The sequence below is a fragment of the Octodon degus genome, unplaced genomic scaffold (assembly GCF_000260255.1).
Source record: "Octodon degus isolate 3935 unplaced genomic scaffold, OctDeg1.0 scaffold00056, whole genome shotgun sequence".
In the NCBI taxonomy this organism is placed as follows: Eukaryota; Metazoa; Chordata; class Mammalia; order Rodentia; family Octodontidae; genus Octodon; species Octodon degus.
Window position 1 is genome coordinate 7,000,807 of NW_004524632.1, and position 21,342 is coordinate 7,022,148.

The window sequence follows — 21,342 nt, forward strand, 5'->3', positions numbered from 1 at the left end:
CCCGCGCCGCCGCCCGCCGGGGCCCTCCTCCCGGAGCCCGGCCAGCGCTGCGAGGCGGTCAGCAGCAGTCCCCCGCCGCCTCCCTGCGCCCAGAACCCCATGCACCCCAGCCCGTCCCACTCTGCTTGCAAAGAGCCCGTCGTCTACCCCTGGATGCGCAAGGTTCACGTGAGCACGGGTGAGTGAGTGGGCACCCCTTCCCCTCCCGCCCCCGGCGCTTTCCACCGAGGGACCCGGAGGCACGGGGGGAGGGAGCTGGAGGAAGCCAATTGTCCCCGCTATAAACTCGCCATTGCCTGAGATTTACGGTCGCCTGTTTTCAGAGCCACGTAATTACATCCCCCATAAATTTTTATGGCCTGGTGGGCCCTGCGCCTTTGAAGTCGGTTCTCTATCCTCTCCTCTATTCTCACCAGCGATTTTTTTCGCCGGGGAGATGGAGTCCCGGGAAAGTTGGAAGTTGGGGAGGGGGGTGTGTGGGAGGTGGAGGAGGAGGAGGAGGAGGTAGTAATCCGTATTTAAGCGAGAGACTGCAGTCAGCTCCCAGTATGCCCCCTTTCTTCCAGGCCGGCTGGGGAAGTGTACAAAAGTTTTTGCTGGGGGCAGGCGCTGCTTGGGATTCTAGCAGCCAGCGAGGGTGGGAACTAAGCGGGAAAGGTTTAAGGCAACACCCCTCCCTCGCCCACCCCTCATACTCCCACCCGGGGCCCCAGGCCAACGGGGAGAGAGGAGCAGTGAAAACCTTGCAGAGATTCCTCCCTGCTTCCCTTAGACACCCAAACAACCCCGCTGACAGCACAACCCTGCACAGCTCGGAGGCCTTTCTTTTTCCTGGCCTGCGGGCTGCGCTCCCCCTGCGCGTTTCGCTCCACGCCGGAGGTGGAGGTGGCAGGGAGAGGGAGGGTGTCGCCGCAGCCGCGTTAACTGGAAGAAAGGGCTCTGCCTCCTCCCTTTCGGAGCAATAAAACTTTCTCTTTCTCCCTGTCTCTGTGTGTGTCCAGTAAACCCCAATTACGCCGGCGGGGAGCCCAAGCGCTCGCGGACCGCCTACACCCGCCAGCAGGTCCTGGAGCTGGAGAAGGAATTTCACTACAACCGCTACCTGACCCGGCGCCGGAGGGTGGAGATCGCCCACGCGCTCTGCCTGTCCGAGCGCCAGATCAAGATCTGGTTCCAGAACCGGCGCATGAAGTGGAAAAAGGACCACAAGTTGCCCAACACCAAGATCCGCTCGGGTGGCACCGCAGGCGCCGCCGGAGGGCCCCCCGGCCGGCCCAGCGGAGGCGCCCCTGCGCTCTAGCGCGTCCCCCAAACTGGAGCTGCAGATCTGAGGGGCGGGGGTAGGCAGCAAGCACGGATGGGGCGCAAGGGGTGCAGGAGGGAACCCCAAAAGGCAACCTGCCCCCCACTCCATCTATATATGAAAAAACTCAGAGAAGAAGGAGTAGGGGAGCTTTATTTATAAAAATGACCATAGGGAGCCGGGCCAGGCGAGCCCCCCAGGCAAGATCCAGTCTTTGGCCTTCTTTCTGTAAAAAAAGAGAAGAAAAGGGAAGACGGAAGAAAGAACACGACAGAAAGAGAAATAGGAGGAGGCTACAGCGCCTCGTTTTCAGCTTTGGCGAAGATGGATCCACGTTTCATCTTTAATCACGCCAGGCCCGGCCCATCTGTCTTGTTTACTCTGCCGAGGAGAGGAGAGAACGGCCTCGGTGGCGACCATTACCTCGACGCCCGCTAACAAATGAGGCCCAGCCAGGCCTCCTGGCTGCTGGCGCTGCTGGAAGACGGCCTGCATTTTCTTTCTTTGTCCCCTCCTGACACCCAGCGAAAGCACCCCGCGACTGCTAGATAGCACAGTGTTGTGACCACGGTAACACACACATACACACATACACACATATACACACACACACCCCGTTGCTCTTCCTCAGTGCCTGTCCACGGGGACCACTGACTGCTCACCCCTTCCACCTCAGGGTGTGTGTGGAGGGGAACAGAAGGATGAAGACAAGTTGGGGAGGGGTGGCCCTGGCAACACATATGCAGGCGGGGAAACTGAGTCCAAGAATTAAAAGAGTGACCTACACCCATGCTTAGCAGGGTGAGGGGCTGGCTTGGGGGGGAGGCTGGGCAGGACCCCCTGGCCAATCTGGAGTTGTACAGCAGAGACTCCTGTCTTAGACTGAAAATGAATGTGAAATTAGGAAATAAACTGGGCTCTCCGACTCAGGGAGGCCGGTGTGAGAATCTGCTCCCATAGTTTATCATTGTTGTATAGTTTACTATTATTATTACTATTATTATTATTATTGCTATTATTTTATGTCATGTGCGTCCTCTCTCCTGTTCTTTCTGACATTCCAAGCCAGGTGCCTTCCTCCCTGGGGGCAGGGGGTGCCTGAGTCTAGAACCTTTCGTTGGTGTGAAAATTTGTGTCCTGTACAGAGTGACAATAGAAATAAATGTTTGGTTTCTTGTGACCATCTTCACATCCGTGTTTTTGTTGGAACCTCGATGTAAAGATGTGGACAGATGCCACCCAGTGTGTGTGTGCCAGGCGTCCTGGTGGATTTGGCTTCCCCTTCTAAGTGGCGGAGTAGCCTCCCTGCCCAGGGATCCAGTGGGAATTTCTGTCTCAGAGGATCCTAAATTGTGGTAGCTGGTTTATTTCCCTTTGGGGATGGGTGTGTTTTGTTTGGGGCTTTTAAATTTTTCCCCTCCCATCCAAAAATGGATTGGAAGAACTGGGAGGGCTGATTCCATTCCCTAATGGGGGGAAAATGTTTCATTGTAGGGCGCAAGAGGTTTAAGTACGGCAAAGCCTTTCATATCGTGATGTATTTGTCATAAGCAAGTAAATGTGGTTAAGCTGTCTTCTTCTAGCCAGCTCTTTGGTTATTAAAGTTCCGAGAGCAGATTCTACGAGGCTGGCCTCTTTCCTCCCTGCCTAAGAAGGTACCGCTTTCCTCTGAGGTGTTTAAGGCTTTAATGAGTCTAATTTTTTGCACAGATGTTTCTGGGTGTTTGCAGGTTTTCAGAGTATTTTTATATTACAAAAGAGCTAGCCGGTGCCATAGCTCAAACTCTGACAAGCAAATAGATAATCAAGAAGACAAATGGCCTCTTTTGTGAAGCCCTGCTCCTGTATTAATTTTCATTTTCTTTCTCATAGAAAGTATGGAAAGTACGACTGGGGGCCAAATAGCTTTCTGTGTCCGAGGTCCCAGTCACCCTAGAATGGAGTGGGGGGAGGGGAAGGGGTACAGGTGACCCTCAGAAAGCTTGGTCAGTCTTGGGCCTCTTGTTGAGATGTCCAGAGTTCATGTTGAAGCCTGTGGTCTCAGGTCCCGTGGTGGGTGGTGGTCCAAGGTGACAGCCATCCTGCCACCATAGCCAAAGCAAGAGTGGTGTGGCGCTCTGAGGACAGACGCAGTTAAAAGTGGGGTGGGTTTTTTCCCCTTCCTTTCAGAAAATAAAAAAAAAGAGCCAAACTCATGAACATGGATTATTGTTATTTATTTTGTATTTCTGAGGTTTGTAGTGATGGTGATTGGAGGCTGGGTAGGGCCAGGCAACGGACAGGCCTGGTGCCCCCAGCGTGGAGAAAGGGTGGTTGAATTGTTGGTTTTAGACAGCCTGGAGATTTATAAAACAAAAAAAAAATTACTGGGGCCTAGAGGAGGCTGAGGGGTGAGTGTTGTCTCATTGGCACGGCAGTATGATGTTTTGCAGGGAAGACATGCAACCGGCCCTTCGTAGAGGGGGAAAATAGTCCTTAAAAAGCATACACACCCCCAGGAATGTCTCTAAAGAACTAAATCAAAGCTGCTCCTTGGAAGGTATGAATAGAATTAAAAAAAAAAAAAAGATTTCTATGGAGCTTAAAGTTCACAGCCATTCTGTGTAGACAAGAGCTAAGAAAAATGTGAGAATTATACAGAAAACCATTAATCACTTCTTTTCTTTAAATACGTACCCTCTCTCCTTTGTTATTATTCAACAGCAAATCTCCGCAGACCGGCTGTTGGGGGAAAAAAGTGTTAGCCGACTCTCCCGGATCTGCAAGGGGGAGAAAATTTGGAACCCTGAAGTTGAGAACTTTTTTCTCTCAGTTTGGAAGAAGCCGCTCATCATGAATGGGACCGGCGGAGCTGGGGCAAGAGGAGGCGAGGGTCACAGAGGTAACAAAGCCCTGGCCTGGGCTGGCTTTTTTTATTTTTTATTTTTTTGATCGTTTTATGAGCTCTTTTCACAAGTGACAGAAGAAACACTCTCTCGCCTCCTCTTTTTTTTGTTTTTTCTTTTTCAACTATCTTCGAGGAGTTTTTATGGTGGTCAGTTGGTCAGATGTGCTGCTTTTATGATGACTGATGTTTGGGTCAGAGGTGGCCGGAGTCTGACACCTGGAGAGTGTTTGAACTGGTCCAGGATGGAGGTGTCGGGGGCTCTGGAAAAACCCCAGATGAGGTTGTTTGGGAGGCAGCCCGAAGCAAGCACTCTTCTGGTTTAGGGAAAGGCAGACTGTGTGGGAGAGCCAGCGAGCGAGGGCGAGGTGCCTTCGTGTGTCTTACGGGTCTCCTGAGGTGCTTGTGTGCTTGGTGCTTTCCTGGGATTCTCGTTGTCTGCACTGGGGACCCGCATCCCCTCTGCCTGTTTACGGCCAGATGTCACTGCTGCCTCCTAGAAAAATGGAACCCAGTTCTCCGGTGGAACAGCCCGGCCTCGGAATGGGTATAAGGGTCACTTTCCATTTTCTTCTTGTGTGCCGCTTGAGATCTGAGAGGGTCTGTGCTCCTGCGTGGGTTGAGCAGCCGCTAGGGCATGGGGACAGGCTGCTGCGCTTGTAGACCCAGGGCTGCTCTTCTGCTCGCCCATTTCCTGGAGGCACCATCCCTCCATCTGGTTTGGTTTCCTCTGGCTGTCCCAGCTTGGGGGTCTAGTTTCTTCTCTGGGCCCGGTTGTGCAGGCCAGAGGGTCACTGGGCTCTGCCTCAGATCTGGAGTGCTGGCCATTTTTCCCTGAGGCCTCTCGGGTTGGAGGCTGGAGGCTGGCAGGAGAGAGAGAGAGAGAGAGAGAGAGAGAGAGAGAGAGAGAGAGAGAGTTCATGGAGAGGCCACGTTTTCTAGGCGATTAGCTCAGTATTAGAACCACAAAATGACCTCGGAAACCCCTTGACCTCTGTGAGACTGGACATTGTGCTGGCCCCTGCCTCCTGCCCAGGAGGGAAAGTCGCACCTCTGCAGGGAGGGTCCCCAGCTGTCCTGTGTTCCATCTTCTCCCTTCCCTTCCTACCCCCTAGCCTCCTTTCCATGGTAGCCCAGAATTCCTGGATGATTTTTCCATAACTGTCCATCAAGGAGAAAAGAAATAAAACAGCTAGCCCTGGTGGTGGATGGCGATGTATTAGTCGTGTGGGGTGCTGAGTGTCGGGGCTCTGTGCAGTCCCTTCCCTAGACCACGCTACAGCAGCTCCCTGCTCCCTCCCTGATCAACTCAAGCCTCCTTCCTAGGTTCCCTAGGAGGGAGCTCAGGGAAGAAAGACAAAGGGGTAGGATGTCATATAGAGTTGGCAGGCTCACCCCATGGGGCTCCAGAGGACCAGAGGAATACGCTCTTGGGTTTCTGTTACAAGGAACTGGCCCCCACCATGAACGAATGATCCTTTGCTGTCCTCCCTACCCCATATCCAAATCCACAGACTCGCAGCACTATGTCCGAAATTCCTTTGTTTAGGAATGCTATTTCTCTTAGCACCTTTATCCTGCTCCACTGCTCCCAGACAGACCTACCTCGGCTGCTTATAGTGCAAGAGGTACCTCACCTTCTCCCCAGCAGCAAGATAAATGGGAGGGGGCGGTGCAGGCTTTTCTCCTCCCCTCCCAGGGCTAGCTCTGCTGCTAGAAGCAAAGTTTGCAGCAACTTTTAAAGTCAAGCAATAGGTGAGAGGTCTGCTGAGGGGGGACTCCATGCGCACGACAAGGAGCGCCTTCCCAAATTTGTATTCTGTTTGTGCTTCTTAAAAATCCACACCAGCGGGGCATCTTCTCAGGAGCAGGGAGAGGCTGGTTCCGGCTGGGAAGCGGAATTGCTCCTCTTGAGCTAAGAATAGGAGTGACAGAACCTTGCTGCGATGTGTGTGGGGTGCTGGTTTGCGTTTCGTAAATTATTTCTCATAAGTTGAACCCTGGGCTCAGACAAGAAATAACTGCAGTGATCAGGAAGTCTTCTGTTTTGTCCCTGGGTGGCATAAATGGAGGGGCTGGAGGCCTCAGGTAGGGAAGTGGTAGACAGAAAGGCAAACCGGCTCCTTCCTGAATTATTGGCACCTGGTAAGGTGTCTACTCCCTCCTTATCTAGGAAGGCAGATGACCAGTTGGAGGCCCTCTGTAGGCCCAGGTGACAAAGGACCCAGTTGCTGGGGACTTCAGAAACTGCTCTCTGGGATGTGAGGTTTAGCAAAGGAAGCAGGAGGGTGACAATAGAAGGGGAAAGCTGGGGCTCAAGACGGTTTCAGCCACTGCCCCCAACAACACAAGATCTTTATTTTCCCTTATTCCCAAATCCCAGCCTTTTGAGAGCTTCTGGCTGCCTGGGTGCATGTACTTCTAGGGTCCCAGCAGCCGATCCAGAAAGGACTTCTCCATCCTGTGACCTGTCTTGCCCCCAGTCCCTGGGCCCTCCTCACTGGCTTCCCAAGCTTGCCACCTGCCTGCCAGCCTGGGCAGAGAGGACCCAGAGCCAGCAGTGGGCCTCCCCGGAAAGAGGAGGCTGAGGAGGGGTCGGTTGGAAAAGCAAGTTGGGAAGTTTCCCAGCGTGAGTTGAGCGCTGACGGATTTGTGATCGGCCATAAAACCGGCACGTTCAGATTCGTAAATCAATCTCGCCTTTCTCGCAGTCTAAACGTTCGCTTTATCGGCAGCGAGAAAAGCGCTCAACTCCCTTGCTCAGCGGCTTGTTTATTTGAACGTGGACATTCCCAGGGTCCGAAAGGAGGGAGGGAGTGTGGGGCGTTTGAACAGAACTTGCCGGGGGTGGCTTCCAGACCTTTGGCTGCTCTTTTTCTTGTCCTTAAAAAGATTCAGTTCTGAAGATGATTGTTTTCCTGTGCCTCTGAATTTCCTCTCTCACACCTCTCTGTCTCTCTGTCTCTGTCTGTCTCTGTCTCTGTCTCTGTCTGTCTCTCTCTGTCTCTCTGTCTCTCTCTGTCTCTCTCTCTCTCTCTCTCTCTCTCTCTCTCTCTCTCTCTCTCTCTCTGACTTTAGTGTTTGTCTTTGGGGGACCATTTTGAATGAATCTGTAGCCAGGACCTCGCAGGGAGTTGTGTTCACAGAGTCAGAGCAGGGCCGCCGCGATCAGGATGGAGCTGAATTCAATACCAGTCTGTGTTTTGTATCGGGACAATCAAAGCCGACCACCTCCCCTACGGAGTCTGGGCCCTGCTGGCGCCCCTACCCTGTGGGGAGGGGCAGGATTCCAGAGCCTTCCTGGGGACCCCCTGCAGCTGCCAGACCTTCTAAGGGGCTGCTGCTTCTTTGGGGCTTCTTACGATGACAACGCTGCAGCTGTGTGTGTGTGTGTGTGTGTGTGTGTGTGTGTGTGTGTGTGTGTGTGTTGGGGGGTGTTATACGGTAACCAGAGCTTGAGCTTTCTCCCTGTAATCAACCAGTGGAGGCCCCGGCTCCCGCACCCCCGCTGCACAGCTGTCTGTCCTCCCTAACCCCAGAGCCAGCTCTGAAGCAGATAAGCCGGAATGTGCTGCCGGGCTTCTGAGGAATGTCCCTCCGGCTTCCCTGCTTCCCTTTGCCCTCCTCGCTGCTGCTCTCTGTGGGCAGGCAGAGAACCAGATTCTGCTTGGAACTTGGGAAGTTTGGAGGATTTGGGGCTTTGTTTATACTGGAGTCCTAGATCTGTGGGTGGCTTTCTCTCATTCCGGGTGGTACACCCTTTAACACGACCCTCCCCCCAACAGATGAGACGCTATTGTGTGCTGCTTCAAGCCCCGGTGCTAGGGAACACCTGGGAAGCAGGGACCTACTCTTCAAAGCTTTCCTTCCTGGCTTTCTTCCTGGCTCAGACCTCCAGCTGTCTTTCTGGTGTGTTGGGCCCAGGGACCCAGACAGCATGTGACTTGGGGTGACAGAGGCTGGTGTCCACTTCTTTTGTGTAGAAATCTTCGTCCTGGCTCTTTGTCTGTGGAGTCTGTGTTCAAATGGTCACATCTGGCTTCCTGGGGTAGCAGCACCTCCAGGAATCCAAGTCCCCCTGGTGGCTACACTCAACTCTGGAGGCGTCTTCCCTGTCTCCTTCCCCTGCCAACGTACTACAAAAGCTCAAGAAGAGAACTGCAGCCCAAAGGCCCATTCTTGACCCACGTGTAATAAGGACTTAGGAAGTGTTCCTTCTCAAGTGGGTCCCTTTAGAAACCTTGTTGGTTATTTTGGAAGAGGGGGAGTGTGTCCCACTAAAATAAATATCCCGGGAGTGGGGAGAGAATAGAGTTGGAGGGGAATCCTAATCCTAAAGGACACAGGCAGAAGAATCGGCAGCTGAGGAGAACAGGGGCTTGGAGAAGGGCTCGGCGCCCACCCCACCCCCACCCCACCCTGCAGACTATTTCTACACCTCCACGAACTAAGCAGAAGCAGGAGGAGAAGGGAGAGGAGAGAGGTGGGCTGTGGGTAAGTGTGTGTTGGGGGGCAGGGAGCCGGACTGAGAGAGGCAGGGGTGTGCATGTGGGAGAGAGGGGACCTGGCTTCTATTCCATTGGTGGGCTGGGGGAACCTATTTTGCAAGAAAATTTCTCCTCCTGAAGGGGAAGGTCATAGTGGTCCTTTGAGCCTGAAATCGAAAGACCCCCTTCCCCCCATCACGTGATTCATTAAATAATTAATGCCGAGGTTGCAGAATAGATATGTATTCGTCAGGAAAATCACAGGCTCCGTCTCCCTGTTTCTGACGTGCAATTCAACTGTCCTTTGAAAAACAAGCCTGTACCCCAGAAAAAAAAGAGGGGGAGAGAGAGGGGGAGAGAGATAGAGATAGAGAGAGAGAGAGAGAGAAAGAGAAAAAGAAAGGGAGACAGCAATAAAAGAACCCCGCAGCTGGAGCCGCACCGCGGGCTGGGGTATTGTAAGTAGAAGGGCTTTCTCACTACCTACTGCGTCTTATATGTCCATGTAAATTTATTGTTTGTTATTAATGTTATTGTCGTAAAATGTGACAAATAGCCATCTTCATTTCCTGCCATTTCTCTTCACATGGCGTTCTGTGCGTTTCTACCCGTTGAGGCATTGCATAGAGATTTTAGGACTACACCTCTTCTCTCTCTCTCTCTCTCTCTCTCTCTCTCTCTCTCTCTCTCTCTCTCTCTCTTCCAACCTTTTTCTTGATTTATAGCAATATGGGTGTGAGCTTCTCTTCCTCGGCCGGCATGCCAGCCATTGTGTGTGTGTGTGCGTGTGTGTGCGCGCAACTGTGTGTGTTTGTGTGTGAGTTGTGTTGTTTATGGCCATGTCTTCAATAAATCATTTCTCAAGGAAAATGATGTGAGAGCTCGACTGTCTCTGTGGCCGGACAGAGCCGCTCTCTCCGAGGTACTTCCTTCCTCTCCTCTCTGCGCACGAGCTGGGTATTTCAATTTCTAGTAATAGATCAGCAGTTAATATGAAAGCTCTATAGCTAGAGGTCTTAAATTACAGCATCTGCGATCATCAATTAAGGCGAGATTTGTATAAATTTGGTAAAGCAGAAATGACTTGTTGGCATAGAAACCCATTCAAAGACCACAACCTAGGATAAAAATTATATTTGGGAGACTTACAGAGCCAACATTCTTGCAGTAAGGAGACCTTGAGATTTTGATGATTATCCTCTAGGAGTTTGGCTTCTCCAGCTCTCTGGCCTGGGTGAACCAAACCCAACTCCAAAAGCGAAGGGAGGTGGTGCTGGAGGAAGAAATGACTGGGCTTGAAAGCAGATTTTTGGAACCGATGGGGACCCCATTAAAGTCCTATGTAAATGTAACGGGATGGGTGTGATCGGTAGAGTACTGAAGCTTCCTTTGCAGATCTGAGGAGTATGGTGGTGTGGGGTGGAGAAGGAGCCGCCTGGACTGGGGGACACAGTGGAGACTGGCAAGGGCTGAAGGGCAAAGAGAGAAGCTTTGAGCCCGTTCCCCATCCTCAGCTAACAAAGCAAGGAAATGAATTCACGCCCCGGGAGCCTTCCTTCGACCTCCTGAAACAAAGAAAAGTTTCCCAGGCAGTAAGAGATGCTGTGTGTTGAGGCTAAAGGGAAGGGGGAGAAGTTCTCTGAAGTTTTTCCTTGAAATGTTCTAGGAATCCATGGGGGTGATCCCAGAAAGTTGGAATGTGCTCAAGGACATGGGACTAGTCTTCCCACACGTAAGCCCTCCTCTTTCCGAAGAGGGGTCCACAGGGTGCAGTTGAGGAGAGGGAGAGCTTTTTGCTAGGATTTCTAGTGGCGGTCACAGGAGCTGGTCAAGAGCAAAGCCAGAGGTGAAGTCTGGGGACAGCCCGGGCTGTGTCCCAGAGCAGTGACTGGGATGAGCGGCAAAAGTCCAGCTTCCTCCCTGGCTGGAGCCAGCCAGCTGACTTTGTAGCCACTGTTATCTATGCCACTTAATTGTGTCTGCTAGTGTAAACCTCAGAGCAGGCAACTTGGAGGGTGCCTGGTCCAGATGGTAATTATGCATGGCATCAGCCTCCTCACCATAGCCGCCCTTCTTGACTGCCACTGTCACTGTGCTGTGTGGGTGCTGAGCCTCTTCCTCCTTAAGAGGAGATTGGTGGGAATGTGAAATTGGTGGGACCTAAGAGGAGTTGGGGCTCCAGACCTTCCTGTTCCAGTGCCCTCCAGTTCTTGAGTGTTGGGATTCTCTGCCTTTTGTTTGGGAGGTGAGAGTTTCCACTTCTGGGACAGGAGGTGTGTAGTGTGTGGAAAGGTAAAAGGGGACTGAGACTCCCCCCAACTGGTGCTTCAAAATAGGCCCAATTCTTGGAGTCCGGGGGTGGGGGTGGGGGAGGATCACTTCTTCCTTAGGAATCAGGATGAGCGGAGGAGAGGGTAGAATGATTTGTTAGCTTCTGAATTCAGTCAGCTTGGGAGGATGGAAAACAAAAAGGGGAGTTGAAAGATCTGCTCTTTGGACCAAGCCAGAGTGGCAGGGGATTGGGGGAAGCAGGTCCCACATGCCCTGAGGCCCCCCCATGCCTGGCCTGACTCTCACAGCTTTTCCTGTTCACTCTCTCAGCCCCCTCTGGGCCTTTGTCTCCAGTAGCCTTGGGGAGGGCAGGTAGCACTAATACCCCTCCCCCTCCCCAACTGCACACTGGATGTCCCCAAGAGACAAAGCAGGGAGACCATCCCTGGCCCACTATTATCTCTCAACAACTGGTCCTTTCCTTGTCCCCCAGGTGAGGCCTGATGCCCTCTCCCCAGGAACCTAGGCCAACCCCCAATTAGCAAGCTCGGAAAGACCTGTTTTTTAATGTTTATTAGCACTTGGTTCCTTCAGCCAAGAAGCACCCCACCTCTGGCCCCAGCACCCCATCCCTCTGAGCTGCATCTGTGTCCTTAGGGGAGAGAGGAGATGCCTGTGGTGATTACAACGTATGTCCATGGGCAGGCTACTCAGGCTTTGGTGGCCCAAGATCTGAAGAGGAGGAGTGGGGCCAGGGATGAGGGATAAGGAGAGATACCTGAGAGAGAAGCAGCAGCAGGCTCCCTTCTGGGCTGCAAAGTCAAGGCTGAGCCCAAGGGGACAGCGGGAGAGTGGGGACAAAGGGCAGTCCCAAGGGAAGCAGGACTCAGGGTGCTCAGGCCTGAACCAGCACACAGAGAGTGGAGCAGAAAGGAAGCCACTAGCTCTGTTCCCTTCTCTCTGGTAGAGAATCTCACCATGGCAGAGGGTGGCTTCCTCAGAGAAGAAAGGGTCCCCAGGTGGGGAGGACAGAGGTCCCTTCTTGAGGGAATTCTGGCAGCACAAGTCCTTGGTAACAGAGGAAGGCAGAGTATGGGAGGACAAAGGGGCTGTGAGAAAAAATATGTACTTCAGAGGGGTTCAGAAAGGCCGAGAGGGGCAACGGGGAGGCCGACAGGGAGACAGGGAGAGAAAGAACCCAGCCCCTTGGGGGACAGGCACTTGGGAGGCTCCTCTAGGAGCCAGCCACAGTTTTCTTAGCACACCCAGCTTTCTTTACAAGAAGCTGTCCAGAGCTGAGGCCACCTTGGGAGGAGCCCCCAGAGTGGGTCTGGAGTGCTACCTCAGGCTCTAGGCATCTGGGGTTCGAACCCTAGCTCCAGGAAACAGGCCTTTTGGGTCGTCTCCTCCACCACTAGCCACCACCCTAACTGAATCATTTGGCCTGCCTTCTCCGATCCGCCCTAGGGCCTGTCGTCCTCCGGCTTTTCTTCCCCCTGGGATTTGTTCTCTGCTCTGCCTCAGCAAGGCCCAGGAGAGGAGCAGACCCACCTCAATGCCGCTTGGGAACTTCCACCTCCAACCTCCAATACACATCACCTTTTGCAAGCCCCAGACTTAACTGCGAAGGTCTCCCTTCCTCCTCTCCTCCTCCCAGTCTTGCAGGAAGGAAAAGAAAAAAGAGAAAGTTCCTGGCAGCCCACGGCCCTAGAAAACTGGAGGGACAGTGGACTCTGCCCCGGGCTCCAGCGGGCTCCTGCGTGGCCCCACGCCGTCCCGCCCTGCCCCGCAGCCCTGCCGGCTCCCTCGCCCCCTCTCCTCTGGGTCGGACATATGGAACCCATTTCGCTGGTGACATTGAAGAGCCGCCTTCCGCCGCGGCGCCCCTTGCCTCGCCACTCGCCGATCTCCCGCCCGGCGATTCGGTTCTGGAAGCCAGAGCCCAGCTCCTGGCCAGGCGGACCGGGCTTCCGCAGGCCCACGCGGCCCGGGCGGGGCGGGATCCCCGGCCGAGGGGCGCGCGCGCCTCGGACCCCGAACAAAGCCGGGAGGGTGCTGGGCGGGGCGGGGAAACCGGCCTCTCCCTTCGCGGCCGGCTGGGCGCTGCGGGCTGGGCATGCGGCTGGCCGGCCCAGGCGGCGGAGCCCCTCGCGGGGCTCAGGGTCCGGGGCCTGGCCAGAGGTTCGGCGCTCCCCGCGCGGCCCGCCTACCCGTTGCTGCCCTAGCGGGGCGCGCACAGGTGAGTGTGGGGTGCTGATCCGATCCGCGAGCTGGGCCTAGCTGGGTGGAGAGTGGGGACCGAGAACTCCTCCCCTGGCTGGTCTGGGGTCCGGTGGGGAGGAAAGGACAAAGATAGGAGCATCTTGGGCTGGGGTTGCGGAGGTCCAGCCACCGGAGGTGTGGAAGGAGTGGCAGGGTCGCATTGGGATGGGGCAGGATTTCCTGCTGGGCAGGCCAGAGAGACGCTGGGGGCAGTGATCCAGGGGGAGTCAGAGCTGTGGCTGTGAGGGAAATGTAAGGGGGTCCGGTGGGGGAAGGCTGGGGCCGCCCCCACAGTCTCCCGCTCCAGGCCCAGCCCTTTGGCACCTAGGAGTTATTTGAAGCTGAGATCACAAGGCCTTGCGGGGAAGCTGGGTGTTAAGCCGAGAAGGTAGGAGAGGAGGTGATTTATGGCTTCAGGGAAGCTGTGTTTACTATCTGCCTGCTCTGGAAACCAAAAACCAAACGGAACAGAGGAGAGAGAAACCCCTCTCCTTGGAGCAGAGGCGATGCCAGGCGGATGGGAGGTGCCACCGGGATTTATTTTCCCAGAGGGGAGCAGATAGTGGGGACTGCCCCTTGGCAGCGCGGGGGTGGTGGCAGTTCTGGCCAGGAGCACAGCGTGCAGTCATGCAGAGGCGTGAAGGTGTGCTTGCTAGCCGCAGGAGCGTTCGCACTGGGGTGTGTGTGCAGGAGCTCTCAGGTTGTGAGCTGTCCGTTGCGTGTCTTTCGGATGACTTTTGCAGTAGACACACACCAGGAGCCAGAGGGAGAGTGCGTGTTCATTGCTCCTGGTACTCAGAGAGGGCGTGGGCCAGGCACAGTTTGCAGCCTCTTCGGCTACAAGGGGAGGGATTCTTCCCACCTGTGCTTTCTTCCCCAACAGAGCCACACACATCAGAACCCTGGCCCTGGCCCTGGCCCCAGCCCCTGCTCCTTTTGCCTTTCTGCGTGGGGTCAATTTTCACTTGGATCCGCAGGATTGCAGTGGGACACTAAGGAATTAGTGAGGGGCAGGGAGGGGCCCAAGGCCCTCGAGGCAGGAGAGGTCAGGAGACCTGTGAGTTAAGGCTCGGCCTCGGCTCACTTGGGTTCCACTGTTCTTCTCAGATTCTCCCCAAATCTGTGTGGGAGCGAGGGAGGGGCGAGTGAGAACAGAGGAGGAAGGCGCAGGAAGATGGGGATGGGGAGGAAAAACATCTTGAACCCCAGATAGTTATTTCCGCAGGCCAACTAGTGGCTCTTGCGTTTCTGTCCAGACGCCTGGCTTTGCCTGGAAATTGTTTTGCATTAAATTTTCTCAGCCGCAGAATTATCTTTCCTCGCCTCCAGCTAAACTTGCATTTTTCCACCAGACACTTGGGCCCGCACCAATGAAATCTGAGAGGAAGCGGCTGGGGCCTAAGTGGCCGTAATTTAATTGATTTTATCATAAATCATCAACTTGATGAAGAACCCAAGGTTTCAGTGAAGTAAATTGATATTAATGGGAGTTTCTTGAAATGCAAACTCGATGCATTGTTGGGGCATCTTGAGTGGAGGAGGTAGATTACACGTTTCCCAAGAGCTGAGAGCCTAGGACCCAGCGAGCTTCGAGGGGGTGGGCAGGGAAAGCCAGCGAAGAAGGGCAGCTGCTGGCAAATTCCTGTGGCAGAACAGAGCAGAGAAGGAACTTGATTGGGATAGTAGCAGATCCTGGCTCTGTGGACCATGCGGGCCAAGCCATCTGGGAATGCCAGGCTGCTGCAGATGGGGGAGGGATGGAGGCAGTTGGGGGGGCTGGTAGGTGTGTGGGCAGTGGGGGGGGTCGGGTGAGAAGGCCAGGCTGGTACAAAGGGTGCATTGATGCTGGGTTAAAAATTGCCAGGTCGAAGGCTTCCTTCTCTAATTATACAAATTAATTATTTACTGCTCAGGTTGCTGTGTCTAAAAATAGCACTTTTGATTTGGTAATGAGGGTGGAGAATCAGCCCCCCCCCAGCAGTAAAAACCCTTGTGGTGGGAGGGCCCGGGAATGTCTGTGCTCAGCAGCAGGGGCATAGGCACCCCACTCTGAAGAGGAGTGGCTCCTCATGCTGCCCACTACTGTCGGAACGTGCTTCGTTATTGCTTATGGATACCGCTTTCCCCCGAAGCACAGAGAGCTACTAGTGTCCAGGCCAGGAGAGGCCCTGATGCCCTTTCACCCGGCCCCTCCCCTCCACACACACATGTGCCCTGACTGTCCAGAAGGGGACACGGAGGCCCGAAGAGTGCCCTGCTTCAGGTCACACAGCCAAGTTGAACTGAAGCCCCCCCACCTCACAACGACCTCAGTATGCCTTTCCTCTAGGCCTCAGTTTCCCTGCCTGTAACCATGGTAGAGTGGCACTGGACACTCCCTGGGTCCTCCCTCCTGCAGTTCCAGGTGCAGGTTCCCCTCTGTGTGTCCACCCATGTGGGAAGGTGCTTGGGAGCAACCTCATGTGTGCCCTGGAGGGAGGTCTGGTGTCACCTGAGGCCACAAGTCACTGGGAGCTTGTGTGTGCCTCAGGCGGTGGGGGGCTGGCAGCACAGATGGGCTCTAGAAGTCCCCTCAGTCTGGACAGTTACCCTCCTGAAGGTGTCCTGTGTTCATCAGAAGAGGGGCCCAGCAGAAAGCAGCTATAGAAGGCAGTGGATAGAAGGGCTGACTAGCTGGGGGACAGGGAATTGGACTTGGGGGGCCCTGAGGAAGAGGAGGCTCAGGCTCACCAGAACAGGGCCCTTTCCCAGCATTTGAGATGTCTCCCAGTTAGGCCAGAGTTGTGGCTTTAGAATTTAGAATGGGTGGCAGCAGGTGTGCTCCCCACGCCCCACAGCCTTACATTGGACCCCCTGACACCCTTGGCCTTCGGGCCTTCTTTTTCTTTTTTTTGGGGGGGGGCAGGGATTGAACTCAGGACCTTGCACTTGCCAGGCAGGCACTTAGGCCGCTGAGCTATCTCCCGGGCCCTGGGCCTTCTGTTTCGGGGGCTGAGCACACACAGTACTCTACAAGGTCTCCCCAGGGCAATGGTGGCATAAACACTGCGTGACTGAGGATCTCTACTGTATTCTTCTTTTTCATCTCTCCCTCCAACTGGAGAGAGGTAACATTTTAAGGCAGTAGCTTCACAGTCACAGGGCTGGAGAAGAGAAACTTCCTGCAGCATCAGGAACTGAGGAGGAGGGTCAGGACTGGTCTGGGAAGTCAAGTTGGATATGAATTTGGCCGGGTCAGGAGAGAGGGAAGAGATGAGCGACAGCTTCATCTGTAGAAATCTGCCTCTCGGTTGATAATCCTCTTCTCCAGACCTCACCCAAACCCTGTTTTGGAGAGAGAAAAGCACCAAAGAGCTGACTGGCAGGCTCAGCCTCTTGCCCTGCCCCATTCTGACTTTGGAGTTTTCTATTCCGAGGCCTCACACCGATTGGTCATTAATCCAGTGAGTTATTGTCTGCTAAACAGAGGTCACTGGAAGAGAGACATCCAATCTGTCAGGAGAGCTGGGGCAGCCACTTGCAGAGGACCGGGTCCTTGGTCCTCTCCTTCGGCTTCTCCCGGGACACCCCACCCCCACCCCACCTCGGCAGCATTGGAGATTCACCGCCTGTTTCCCTGGCCTCCTCCACACTGTCCATCTTTGTCTCCACACTGGCTAAGGGTGGGGCTCGCAGGCCTGCGCCGTTTCTAGACGAGGTGGGCTCCCTGACTCAGGGGGAGTAGGAGCCCTCTGGCCAGCGGCAATGGCCTGGGTCCCTCTTGAGAAGCGTGGTGAGTCCACAAGAGATCCACTTGATGGAGAGCCACTTTGGAGAGAGTGGTGTCCCCACACCTGGCACAGGGACAGCAGCACAGGAGCTTTCTGCTTCCACTTTCTTCTTTTTTTTTGCGGAACCGGGGATTGAACTCAGATCCTTGCGTTTGCCAGTCAAGCGCTTATCCTACTGAGCCATCTCCCTGGCTCCATTTTTCTTCTTTTGATCTTCGATTTGATCCTTCACTTTGCTGAGCCAGGTCCGTGCTGCTTGGCTACAGCAGAGGCGCCAGATCGGCTCCTTCCCACATCCCTTTGTTCCCTCCCACATTTTAGCCCAGGACTGGGGAGTTAAACACCTCTAAGAGCCATCTTCATTGATATCCCCTCCCACTTTGAAATCTTTCTGAATACTTGGGGAGATGGAGATTTGGAGGAGTTTGTGAACTTTACACCACACCATGGTGACCACAAAGTTGGACAGCAAAACTGGGAAAAAGTGTGGGACTCAGAACCAGATAAGGCCAGCAAGGAACAACTCACCCTCTGAGAGCCCCAGGCTCCCAGGTTCAGCTCTAGCCAGCCCAGCCTGGGAACTGGGGGGATAGGATCCCTGCGCCCCCCCCCCCAAGGCTGAGCTCAGAATCCCTTTCTAAGGTGTTAGTTCTTTTGGTTTTGTTGAAGGAATTTTCGTTTGATCTTTGATGGATTTGGGGGGGGAGGGAAATAGTTGTGATCCTACCAAGGTATAGAAGTGGGGGGTGGACAGCAGTTGGTCTCAGGGCTTGGGGTACTCCTGGTCACTCTCAGTATAGGGTACAAAGTGGGTGGCATGGAGGGAATGTGGGAGACAGAGTTCTGGTTCTGAGGAAAAAGAGTGGAGGAGAAAAGGATATTTGCGGGGGGTGGACATTTTCCTGATGTTTATATTTATTATTAATTGTTTGCTTTTATTAGTTTACATGACTTAATCTTTATCCCAATTTTCCTTTTTCAATCTCTCACATATACAGATTCTCAGAGAGAGAGAGAGAGAGAGAGAGAGAGAGAGAGAGAGAGAGAGAGAGAGAGATTGCCCAAGTTTCTCACCCTGAACCCAGGAAGAAATCCTTTCTTTCTCTATCCCTAAATCACAGACTTCTCCCCCTATTTTCTCAGACCCCAGAGTGTCCCCTCAGACTTCCCCTATGAAGATCCCCATATCCTAAGCTCCCTGCCCAAGTCCCGGCCACCCAGCCTTTGTCCCGGGAAGTTCCAAAGGTCCCTAACCTGTAGGAACACTGCCAATGAAAGAGGCACCCTCGCCTGCCAGCTTTGCCACCTGCTGCCCTCCAACCTCCCAGCCCTAGCCAGGGGCAGTCAGCCTGCTCAGCAGAAGCCTCAGACAGAGGAAGAGGCAAGGAAGGAGCCAGGCTGGGCTCTGCGGCTGCCCAAGTGATCCGAAGGGGTGCTGGTGTCCAGAGGTGGCTGGAAAGCTGCGTCCCCAGCACCTCTGGGGGGTTCGGCCTCCAGGCTTTGTCTTCTTGCTCCCCACTTTTTTCACTCACGCCTCACAATGCCCCACAGCCTTGTACAGCCAGAAAGGGCCAGCAGAGCTTGTGGAGATTGGGAGGGCCGGTCCCCTGTGTCCCTGGGGCACTTTTCCTCCCCAGGTGGCTGCCCCCCAGCTGGCTGGGTGCCTTGGAGCTGTTTTTATTCCTCCAGGCAAAGGTGTGCACCAGCATCTCTTTCAAATCCACAGAGACCTTCTCTAGCCAGTAACTGTTAGAAGAGCTGAAAGGTCTGAAGTACACAGTTGACTTTTTCATTTCAGGGAAGCAAGAGTAAGATTCAAAGATACTGGAAACTTCGCTGACCCGAGTCCCTAATCAAGCCAGGCTCAGAGGGACTCGGGGTGTAACCCTATAAGTCGCCAGCCAGTGGGGGGGCAGGGCAGCTTCTCCCAGCCACGTACTCACCCAGCCTTAAAGGGTCTCCTCAAAAGGGTCCTGGCTGGAGCCCCCACACTTCATCAGGTTTGAACATTTTCTTGTCTCCATGCTACTAACAAGCACAGAAAAAATGGCACCCTTGGGTCCTTACCTCTCCCCTGCCCGCAGCGCCAGCTCTGCAGGCAGAAGGACCCCTAGCACTGTAGGAGGAGGGCTCTGCAGGCCACTCTTGTTTGCAGGAGGCTGGAAGCAGGCCCCAGAGCCCTAGCCGCTGCAGCCCACCTGGCCTGACTCGGCAGGCCCAAGAAAAGAGGGGGCCAAAGGCTGGGTACCACCCAAGCTAAGCCTGGCAGTTGGGGTAAGGGGGTGTAGGATGCCACCTCAGCCAGCCCCAGCCCCCGTCCCTCCACAGGAGGGAAGACAATAGCTGGAAATCATCTCTCACCTTTGCTTTCCCCAGTCCATCTCCTGGCCTAGTGCATCCAGAGGGCCGAGTCAAAAGCCAAGAATTCTAACCCGGAAATCCCAGGGTGGTGGCTGACGCCGCCGTGCGCACGGGGTTAAGACAACCAGTTTTCCAAGCTGTAAAGGGAGAATGACTGCCTCCTATTTTACCCCCTCAGCCCCGAGTCAGCAGTTAGAGCCTTGCAGGGTGCCCACTTGGGAAAGAGTCCTGGGGCTTTGCCTTTTTTTTTTTTTGGTCTTTTTTCTCCTCCAGGAATAGTTCTCCCCCACCCCCACCCCAAATCTGCAGACACCTACATTCTTGGCTTCTGTCCTCCTCCTACGGCCTCCTCCTTGCCTTTTCCTGCCCGCGCTCTCACACACCCTAAGAAAACTTCAGCTTTTGTAACCTTCACTTGTGCCAAGAGTCATAAATCTTGCAGAGCAGAAACAAACAGGTTTGCCCTGAACAGTAATAATAATCATCATCATAACAACAACAACAACAACAACAGCGCCCTCCATCTCTGCAGCCAGTGCACTGGAAACAAAGCCCCTCAGCTAGTTGAGCTTATCTTCCTAGAAGAACAAATGTCCCGGTCGCCTCTTCAACCCTTCTGTCCATCCTGAGGTGGCAATCTTCACAGAAACTTCTTGGTGAAGTTCTCACAGCACTCTGCAGCTGGGGTGCAGCACTCCAGCTAAACTGCAGGGTCCTTCTTTTTGTTACCCTTTCTTAAACTCCATGCCCCTGCGAGATGTTCTGGGCTTTTATAAAATCATTGCTCACCGCTTGTTGTCTGTTCTTAAAAAAAGGGGGGGGGGAGAGAGATTGAGAGAGAGAGAGAGAGAGAGAGAGAGAGAGAGAGAGAGAGAGAGAGAAATCTGGACAAGGGTGGGAGAGTCTGGGAGATTCAGAGCCAGCCGGGACAGCAGGAGACCCAGCCTCCAGCCAGCAGCCCTGGAGGAGTAGAACTACTTAAAAAAAAAAAAAAAGTTCTGGTGTTGCAACTGCGAATGAGCGAGGGGCACCCAGCACCTCCGCCCCAGCCGGCCCTCGCCTCTAGGCCTCCCAAGCCACTTACTTCTCAGATTAGCATAATGATCCACTAGTGGGGTGGGGTGGGCTGTGAACTCCACGGAGCGCCTGGCATGTGCTAGCCTCTTCCCAGATCTCAATTGAAAAATTTACTTGTTCTTGAAAGAGAGAGAGGCAAAGCAAACGCACCTCTACCTCTTTTCTTTCTCACTCTTTCTTTTATTTGGGGGGGGGGTGTATTTAAAACAGCCCCTCCCCCACCAGCACCCTCACCTTCCCTCCTTATCAGACATCTAAGCTTGCTAAAGGGGGAGAGGTGGGGGGGTGAGCCTGTGTGTGAGCGAGTGTGTGTGTGTGTCTGTGTGGTTTTTTTTTTTCCCTGTGCAAAAGCAGAGGCCATTGTTACAGAGAGTAGGGCGTACCAGTCTTATAGGGCAACCACACTGTGGCGGCTTGGCCGAGCCGGCGCGCGGAGCCGGATCCCCGCGAGCCCGGCAGCCCCAGCACCTTCGGTCTTCTATTTTTTTCCGATCCCCCCTCCCGCGCACCCCCGGCTCCCAAGCCGAGTGAATTGAAGCGGACGCCGCGCCGGCTCCTCTGCCGCTCTGCCCCTCGGGCTCCCCAGCAGCCGGGGTGGCTTTGGGGGGGGGTGACGAAGCTTTAAACAGTGGTCTTTTTTCCCTTTGCCTTCAAGGAGGGGAGATTTGTCGCCTGCCGCTCGCGCTGGGGCTCGATGTGAATATATATTATGTCTGCCTGTTCTCCCCTCGTCGGTGGCTAAGGTAAGCCGGGCTGAAATAGGCTATCAGTTTGTGAATGGCGGAGAGTATGTCTCAATGATTTATGGCCCATATGACTCCAATCTCGGTTCAAGAAGAGTTCACAGCTTTAAGCTTCCTTCCACGCAGCGACTGCCTCTCTCTCTCTCTCTCTCTCTCTCTCTCTCTCTCTCTCTCTCTCTCTCTC

At 54.3% G+C, this 21,342-nt stretch overlaps 2 protein-coding genes across 10 annotated transcripts in view; both read left to right on the plus strand.

Moving 5' to 3' along the window:
- The window catches only part of Hoxb4 (homeobox B4), a 5,014-nt gene extending 2,515 nt beyond the window's left edge, over positions 1-2,499 (plus strand). Inside the window, exons 2-3 of the mRNA XM_004633661.2 lie at positions 1-178; positions 1,002-2,499. The exon at positions 1-178 is cut by the window's left edge and continues 4 nt beyond it. Coding sequence (XP_004633718.1) covers positions 1-178; positions 1,002-1,300 — 477 coding nt within the window. The 3' untranslated portion in view covers positions 1,301-2,499. The remainder of the gene's footprint in view (positions 179-1,001) is intronic.
- The window catches only part of Hoxb3 (homeobox B3), a 52,785-nt gene that overhangs the window by 26,406 nt on the left and 5,037 nt on the right, over positions 1-21,342 (plus strand). For 6 of the 9 annotated variants that reach the window (XM_023718028.1, XM_023718027.1, XM_023718025.1 and 3 more), the window contains exons 2-3: positions 4,007-4,184; positions 21,071-21,158. The gene's annotated coding sequence lies outside the window, so the exon portion shown is untranslated. Of the gene's footprint in view, positions 1-3,779; positions 3,843-4,006; positions 4,185-13,108; positions 13,185-21,070; positions 21,159-21,342 lie in introns of those variants that run through there. The other 3 variants (XM_023718031.1, XM_023718032.1, XM_023718033.1) reach the window with 3 other exon arrangements.